At 35.9% G+C, this 8,569-nt stretch overlaps 2 protein-coding genes across 2 annotated transcripts; both read right to left on the reverse strand.

The window, feature by feature from the left end:
* Positions 1 to 6,357: 6,357 nt before the first annotated feature.
* On the reverse strand, positions 6,358 to 7,155 carry BDR25DRAFT_354328 (uncharacterized protein; the record flags this gene model as incomplete). Its single annotated transcript, XM_033695291.1, has 2 exons — positions 6,358 to 6,891; positions 6,925 to 7,155. 2 exons carry the CDS (start codon positions 7,153 to 7,155, stop codon positions 6,358 to 6,360), a joined length of 765 nt encoding a protein of 254 aa, XP_033548668.1.
* Positions 7,119 to 8,555, reverse strand: BDR25DRAFT_393325 (uncharacterized protein). Its single transcript, XM_033698250.1, has 5 exons — positions 8,526 to 8,555; positions 8,356 to 8,493; positions 8,287 to 8,313; positions 7,978 to 8,262; positions 7,119 to 7,899 (listed from the first exon to the last, which is right to left on the reverse strand). The coding sequence occupies exons 2-5, from the start codon at positions 8,377 to 8,379 to the stop codon at positions 7,183 to 7,185; spliced, it is 1,053 nt and encodes a 350-aa protein (XP_033548669.1). The 5' UTR covers positions 8,380 to 8,493; positions 8,526 to 8,555; the 3' UTR covers positions 7,119 to 7,182.
* Positions 8,556 to 8,569: the final 14 nt, after the last annotated feature.

The raw sequence follows: 8,569 nt of genomic DNA on the forward strand, positions 1-8,569 counted from the left end.
GGGGTAGGGGGTAGGTGGTGCTGGTTGTGTGTTTGTACAGCTGTTCTTAGAGGGAAAGTGTTAGCAAGGCAGGCTGCTAATAAGGAGCCTCCTCTGCGTAGCTACGCACGCAGTAGGTTTCTAATTATGCAGCCTGTATTGTCTCCTCTACGTGGCTACGCACGCAGTAGGCAAGTAGTTGCACAGCCTGTATTAACAGGAAGCTCTAGGGCGCACAAAGGCTTAGTAGTAAGCCCTCTCTGCGTAGCTACGCACACAGCAGGTTGCTAATCTTGTCTTTGTGCAATTAGTTAATCTAGGGGCGCGCATAATGCTTATCTAAGCCCTCTCTGCGTGGCTACGCACGCAGTAGGAGTAAGCTGTTTATATAGTAGTAGTTTTATTAATTCTTACAAATCTGTCTGTTAAGGATAATATCCTCTGTGTAGCTACACACGCAGTAAATAGTTTATTAATAGACTAATTAGTGTTAGTTAACCTAGGTTTAATTAAATAAACATACACTTAAAAAGTGTACTAAAAAGTAAGTAAATAAAGATTTTTTATTATTAACTACTACTCTCTTTTTTTGTACAAAGAAAGAGGGCTCTTAAGTACACATAGCCTCTAACGCACAGGCTAGATAGCTAACGTTTCAGGCAACCTAATTCAGCTGTACTTACGTACAGACACTTACATACAGACACTTACATATAAAAAAAAAAGTAACTTATATAAAAAGTAACTTTTTAAATAAAAATAAAAAGTTACTAGTGTTTATACATAGTAGCAGTGTTATAGCCTAGATATAAGTAATTACGCATAAGCAGAACTATATATCTATGTTATATAATACTTATGTGTAAACTTTTATGTGTAAATATTTAAATATTCCTTTTTTTTTCTATATAGAGGAAAGATAAGAGTAATAAAACTAGAAATATGTTACTCTTACTTTACCTACTTTATATACTGTGCACACTGTACACTACTCTTACTCTTGCTACTTAAGCGCTTATACTATAAGCAGCTAGCTGTTAGAGCCTATTTAACATAGATAGTAGTTAAAAGTTTACTAATATTTTAGTTTTATATTTATTATCTAATAGTAAGGCTTACTTATTTTTAATTAAACACTTAATTTTATAAATAAAAATTAAAAAGAACTTATTCTTCTTTTTTAGTATGTTAAAATAAAAAGTATTTACTAAAATAAGAGTAATAGTAAAGAAATAAATGTCTTTTAGACTTATTCTAAACTTTTTAATAAATAGGCAGATTAATAATTTAAGTGTTTTTAGACTATAGGTAATAGAAGAGTAGTATAATTTTAGTAGCCTTAGCAAACCTTTAATGTAGTAGATTGTTAGGCTGTATAATTACTAAATCTAGTCTTTTTTCTATAGTATGTTATGTTGTCTAATATCTAACTTTACTTCTTTATTACGCGCAGGCTAGTTTAATTGCATAAGTAAGAGTAGTAAAAGCTTATAAGTAGTAAAATACTTATTAGGCTATATAATCTAATTCTTTTTTATATCTAGTTAGAGTTTAAAATAACATAGCTATTTAATGCTAATAATATAATCTTATAAGCTAAGGTTTATAATTATAAAGAGGCAGTTTTAAATGCTTCTACTATTAATTTACATGTGTAGGCAGATATACTAGTAGACAAGAGCTTAGAGTTAGTCTTAAAAACCCTTAACTATAACGTACTTCATAGGCAAGTTGCTTACACACCTAAGTTGCTTACTTTTGCTAAGACCCTACTACACTACTTTTTTTACACTAATGCATTTCTAATAACACTACTTAAACATGTTAAAGAAATGTTAGATGCAGCTTACACTTTAGGCTTTTAAATAAGATGTAACACTTTTTAACTAACACGCTGCAGCTATCTACAAAGTCTTTTAAAAAATAATAAGTAACTAACGCGCTAGATAACCTTTCTAAGCTAATTATATAGCTAACTTATAAAAGCTAGATAATAATAAAGAGCAGGTAATTATTTAGCACATACTTAAGCTAGATGTGTAAGGATTTTCCTTCTAGCTAGCAGCTATAGCTAATATAGCTAATTCTTTACACACTAAGCATAATATAGGCTATGTTAGCATAAACTAGCTTAATATATTTATTAAGTGTTACTTAAAGCTTAAAGTAAAGTTTAAGTGTAAGTATAACTATAAAAAAGCTTTTTATAAGAATCTTATAGTAATTTAAAGCTAGTTTAACTTTATAAAGAATATTAAAGCTAAGTATAGCATCTAAAATAACAACATGTACAACTTTAATAAGATAAAGTTTATAATAGGCTAGATATCTACTAGAGTAGTTATTATAGGTTTAGAGAGATAAGGACAGCTAAAAGTAGTCTAGCTAGGTAACTAGAAGTAGACAACAGCTATCTAGGGCATTAATGCTAAAAAGTAGGCTATTTTACTTTTTATTATTTTTTAAGGTAGCAACTACTTTTTAAACTAGTATAAAAAAAATTTACTTTAAAATTAAGTTATTATAATCTCTAAGCGCAGCTAGACTACTAATTAGCTTAGTCTAGACTAGTTAAAGCACTTTAACGCGCATATAAAGAAGTGTACTGTTAACAGCTACTATCTACTAGTTATTAACAGCTATAAGAGCTATAACTTACTTTATTTTTAGTAATACTATAAAAATAATAAAATTATTACTATTTATATGCTTTTTTACTTATTACACTTTTTATAGCTACTTAATGTAGGTTGTTTTACTCTTTTAAAAAAAGTGTATAAGCGCTAAGCTAAAAACCTTATATATAACTAGATTACTTATATTATAAAAATAAAGTTCTTACTATGCTTTAAAGTAGCCTATAATGCTATAATTACTTTTAGTAATATCTAAGAAGAGTTTTAAGGCGCTAGATTAGTTTTTTTTAACCTATAATAAGTTATAATAGGCCTTAATATAAAGTTACGCACTTTATTACTACTACTACTTATATATAACAAGCCTTAGTAGTTGTAAACTCTAAGTAATACTTTAAAACTTAAGTTATAATTAATGCTTATTGTCGGTTGACCTAGGTTCGATCGAACGAACGTACGCCCAAGGGGCGTACTAAGAGGTGAGCAGGCAAAGATCTTCTTGTTATTGACTACTGCCCTCTCTCTTCGTACGAAGAAAGAGGGCTCTTAAGTACACATAGCCCCTAACGCACAGGCCAGATAGCCAACGTTTCAGGCAACCTAATTCAGCCGTACGCGTGTACAGACACAGCTGTACTTACGTACAGACACTTATAAAAATAAAAATTTAAAAGCATATAAATAGTTTACTAACTTTTATAGTTAAGGTGTTTAAAAAGAGTTTAAAAGAGGCAGTAATAATTGCGCATAAGCTAGTGTTAGCATAATAAGAAATTACTAAGCTTTAAGTAGCTAATAAAGCTGCTACGCAACATAAATTACATAAAAAAAAAGTAAATTAAAGTAAAAAAAACCTTAATAATTTAGAAAAGCCTACACTTAATAGCTTTAAAAAAGTTTAGAGCGCACAGTAATAGAAAAAAGGCAAAAAAGCAGGTGTAAGCTAAAGTAGGTAAGCTATTCTAAAGGCGCTATAGACAGTGCAATTAGACTAGGCATAACGCGCAAACATGTAAGCAAGAAGCAGAAGTAGTATCTAAATAATATTCTAGGCTGTACTGTACTATATAGTGCTAGAGCGGGTTGTTATAGGCTATAATAGAGTTTGTTAGGGTGGGGTCTTGGCAAAAGTGAGCGACTCAGGTGTGTGAGCAACTCGCCCATGAAGTACGTTAACTTTAAAAGGTAAACATTAGATAAAGATATAAAAGCATTAGAATAAAAACTTAGTAGTTATTAAGTTAATAAATAAAAAACTATATGCACTAGTATTAACTAAAAAATTTAATTAAACTCTAATGCCTTTTAAGCATAAAATAGTAAAGACTTAAAAATGTTTTTTTTAAAATAAGTATAATAAGTTAATATTTACTAAGTTATACTTATTTAAGCTTAAAATAAAAGGTTTTTTTAAGCATTTTTATTTCTTATTTAAAAAAGATTTAAGTTGTAATTATTTATATTTATAAACTTTTTCTTAAATTTTTATTACTCTACTTTAATTTTTTATACTTTAGAGATAAGATAATTACTAGTAAAATGTTTTAGTTTACTATAATTATAATAGGTTCTAGAAGTTATTTGTCTTTTAGAGGCAGGCGTCTAGCTAGGTTATTAGTAGGTAGCTGGGATAGATTAGAGTACGAACATAGGTGCAGGTTAGGATACACTAGAATAGTATACTACCTTAGATGTATTACTAGAAACTTTTTAAGATTAATTTATAATAAGTCTAATATTAAAATATTAGGTGTAGTTAATAGTTTACTTTAAAATAGTAAAAGTGTTTTTTTTATATTATAAGCTATTAAGTAGGCTACTATTATCTTAAAAAAGCTTTTTTAAGTGTGTTTAAAACTTAAGTTTAGTACTTTTAAGCTAGGCAGTATCTTTTTTTATAGGTAAAAAAACTATTTTAACTTTAATATAAACTTTTTAATAGCAGCACTAATAAAGTAAGCTTTAAAAGTAAAAAATACTTATTTTTTACTTATTTTTAAAGTTTAAAACACTTGTTACAACTTTATCTCTTTATTACTAGTAATAAAGTAAGTTTATAAAAGCTTAATTTTTTTATTTATTTTTAAACTAAAAATTATCTAATTTAGCTAGGTATCTAGGCTCTAGGTATTCTTTTATAATACTAGCAGTGTGTCCTTATACTAACACTATGTGTGTATGCTTACTCTAATAGTAATCTAAATTAATGTTAAGTCTATTTATAATAAAGGCTTACTATTATTTAAACATAAGTTTTTTACTATTTATAAGGTTTTTAATCTTAGGCGTATATTTAGTAAAGTAGCTTTAAAAGAGCTTAAGAGTACTTAAAAAGTTTTTTACTATTAGTGTAGTAAAAGTAATTTAAGGTATTATGTGAAGCTATGTAAGGCACCAAAGACATGAGGAACTGGATTGTATTGTATATCTAGAGGAGTCCTTTATAGGAGTCTATATACATGCGAAATGAGTGGGTGAGTCTTGGCAACAGATCATGGTGACGACGCATACGACTATGATGACGACGCATCCGATCATGGTGACGACGCATGCGACCATGGTGACGACGCATCTGACTATCGTGTGATTACTGCAAACACACCCCCCCAGCTTAAAATAAAGCGAATGTGTGAGTAATTTAAGCAGAATGAAAGCTAAACAAAGGACAGACAGATTTGTAAGCAATTTGTATAGTAAATAGTTAAAGAGATGTAGGGAGGTTAGTAGAGATGTCTTCTAAACCTATTTGTTATACAAACTCTTTATGTTTTTGTCTCAGCAGCAACTTAGTGAGACCGTCCGCAGGCATCTAAGCGGTAGGTTTCCAGTTAACATGTAGTCTACCAGCAGAGATCTCTTGTTGTAACCAGCTCTAGTGTATGTCAACATGCTTGAGCTTAGTTTAAAGCTTTAATAGATCTTTTGTGACAATTCCAATCGTCTGCTAATTGTCGCACCAGATAGCAGGGGTATCGTCAATTAGGAGCTGAAGTCGTGTGAAGAACAGCTTCCACCACTCCATGTCGGTACCGGCTTGCGAGAGAGCTAGGAGCTCTGCCTCTGTAGTTGATTTGGTGACAGTTTGTTGCAAGGTAGCTTTCCAGTCTACCGCTAGACCAAAGAGTTTGAATAGATGTCCATGAGAGCTTTGACGAGTCGCTGGATCGTCCGCGAATGCAGCGTCTGATGCACCATAGAACTAGGGTTCTGCATGATAAAGCTCATAGAATGCGCTGTTTTAAGAGTTTCTTGATGTTCCTATTGCAAGATGTTTTGTACGGAGTAGGTAGCGCCAGCAATGCAGGGCTGCATCTAGGTGCTTTTGACCAGGATTGGTGAGGTGGCGTGCTAGTATTGAGTGCGCATGCGCGATATCCGGTCGTGTGAATGATGCTATGTAGGCGAGTGAGCCTACTAGCTGTTAATAGAGCTTGGTCCTCCGGTCGTTAGTAGTCTCAGTAGAGAGCTCTAGGGTTTCGCGCAGAGGTATGTCAGGTAGTCGTTTCCCGCTCTGCTCTAGATTAAATTTAGTAGCGATCTTGTTAATAAAGGAGTCTTAGACTAGGTAGCTGTCTATTTCTGTGCGCATGGCTGCTTAAAATCTAGCCATACGTGGGTGTTAATCGCGATAAGGGCGCTCCTTAGCAATAGAGCTAGCGAAGGTTGCAAAGTAGGTGCTGTATTGCTTTAAGTGTGTAGTGCGGTTTTCGCTAATAATGTTTAATTTGTTAATGTCAAGAGATCATGGCTTTAGTGCATTATTTTGGTCAGGATCTGGTATATATGGCGGATCGTGTGCAGAGGTAATAGGTGGTTCATGCATAGAGGTAGCATGGTCATCGTTTGATCCAGTATTGGATGCTTCCATCGTTTCGCGTACGAGCTGCTGAGTGCTTTCATCCACGTTAAATTGCGTAGGTGCTGGACGAGACTCATAGCTATGCGTGGGTGCAGGTGATTCAGAGCTTTGTATGGAGCTCTGTGGCGTTGGAAGCTGAGCAGGTGTAGGGCTCTTGTCACTCCCATGAGTCTGCTTTTCAAGCTCTGCTAGTGCGTCCAATGACTGAGAGAGAGCGAGCTGATGCTTGAGAGAGAGGTTCTCGGTGTCGTCATCGACTTCTGGTATGTCGATGATAGGGCGTCGCTCCTCGCGCGATGGACGATGATAGATCCTTTCGAGCTTAGTGGCTAGGGTGACTAGTTCGGGGGAGGAGCTTCGAAGGCGAGAGCTGAAGGTGGAGAGCTCTGCTCGCTCCATCTCCTCTGCGTCAATGAGCTAATGTCCGTTTTAGTATTTAAGTTTGCAGACAACGTTTTCTGAGGATCCTTGGTATAACGCGTCTCTACCAGAGTCAAAGTGGATGTCTATGGATCTGCATCGTGCGAGACCTAGTACATTAGCAAAGAAGCCCTCGACGTATGCGACATGTGTGAGCTTGATAGTGGAGAGTCCTGCAGGTGTATTGACCTTTAGGTGGACGTCTCCCCAGCTAGTGATGGGTAGAGCTTCGCGGCCAGCGTATACGATCTCTCCAGGCATTGCGTCGCGTCTATAGGTCCAGCCGTATTAGGTGTTGTTGCAGATGTGCGCGTTTGAGCCAGGATCTAGTATCCAACGATTGATGAGGCTTGGTACAGCGATAGAGGTGCTGAAGACCTGCTGTAGAGCATTTGACTGCAGAGTTAAGCTAGGGAGCTTGCCATCATTAAAATTAATGGGTGTTGTTGGAGCGTTTTGCTGTCTTTGTTGCTTCTCTCGCCGCTGCTTGTTCCTCTCCAGAGCAGCCAGCACTTTTGAGTTAATATTGGGGTCTTTTCGGGCCTGATTGACCTTCTGCTGGATAGATTGATCTGGTTTCCATCCTTTCGTACGAGTAGCAGGGTTCAAATATTCGCATTCATTAAACCAATGGATGCTGCCGCAGATGCAGAGAGGTTTCGCACCAGGTTTGAACCTAGACCGATTCTGGTTTGTCCCTGCAATGCCTAGGGTAGCGAATGATCCTATAGAAGCTGCCACAGGGTTCATAGTGCGGTGCCAGGTGCGGTATCGAGAGATGTAGTCTTCCAGGCTTAGAATTAATGCAAGATCATTACAGTCCTCTTTCTCTATGATATAGAGCAGTGCGTTGGCTGCGAACTCTGGTGCTAGAGGCTTAATCGTACGAAGGAAGTCGGTTTGCGCGCGGGTACCTTGGACATCTGGAAGATTCGCTCTCCTGCACTGCCCAACAGTTTGTAGCCATTTGCTCAGCCATGCGTCAAAATCCTTGTGTGGTTTCTTCTAAAGAGCTCAGTATTGCTCTATAAGTATCCTTTAGCGATTAGAGCTGGTTGGTGCTAGTTAACGTTTGAGCGCTACAAGTTTGTTGTAGGCATCATTGTGATCCTCAATCAGGAAGTAGTGCCGTAGTGCAATTGTCCAAGAGATGTCTGCACTCATCCTAGCTAGAGATTTGCGCAGGATTTTGTACTCTGTGATTTTGCGCTCCCATTGATTGTGGTCAGCGGTATAGTTAGATAGGTTTTTTGCATCCATTTCAGATGGTTTGGTGGCGCCCGATTGATGATCGCTATATGTTGGCTTAACTGGTATGTCTCCTAGTTTCATCACCTTATCTGCTGAGAGCTCTAGGTTGCAGTATTCCTAGACAAACAGCTGTTCCGCGACTGACCTTTGGAGGTAGATCCATCGGTCCTAGTCATTGGTTGTATTGAGGATGATTGTAGTCTTTGAGACTAGCAAATCAGTGGAGTCTGTCATATTGATAACGTATGTCCTTGATGTGGACAAGGTTTGTCCTTGATGTGGACAATGTTGTCCTTGAGTTGAACGAGGTTTGTCCTTGATGTGGACGAGGTTGTCCTTGATGTGGACCTGAGGTGGACGAGTATGTCCTTGCGGTGGACTTGGTTGTCCTTGATGTGGACTTGGTTGTCCTTGATGTGTCCTT

This window comes from Lindgomyces ingoldianus (assembly GCF_010093535.1).
Source record: "Lindgomyces ingoldianus strain ATCC 200398 unplaced genomic scaffold BDR25scaffold_13, whole genome shotgun sequence".
In the NCBI taxonomy this organism is placed as follows: Eukaryota; Fungi; Ascomycota; class Dothideomycetes; order Pleosporales; family Lindgomycetaceae; genus Lindgomyces; species Lindgomyces ingoldianus.

Excerpts from the sequence above, each read along its gene's own strand:
- BDR25DRAFT_393325 (XM_033698250.1), bottom strand. The coding sequence starts at position 8,379 with ATGACAGACTCCACTGATTTGCTA. Across the intron at positions 8,263-8,286 it reads GGATCTACCTCCAAAGGTCA|GAATACTGCAACCTAGAGCT; the intron begins GTCGCGGAACAG and ends CTGTTTGTCTAG. Across the intron at positions 7,900-7,977 it reads ATGATGCCTACAACAAACTT|AAGAAACCACACAAGGATTT; the intron begins GTAGCGCTCAAA and ends TGAGCTCTTTAG.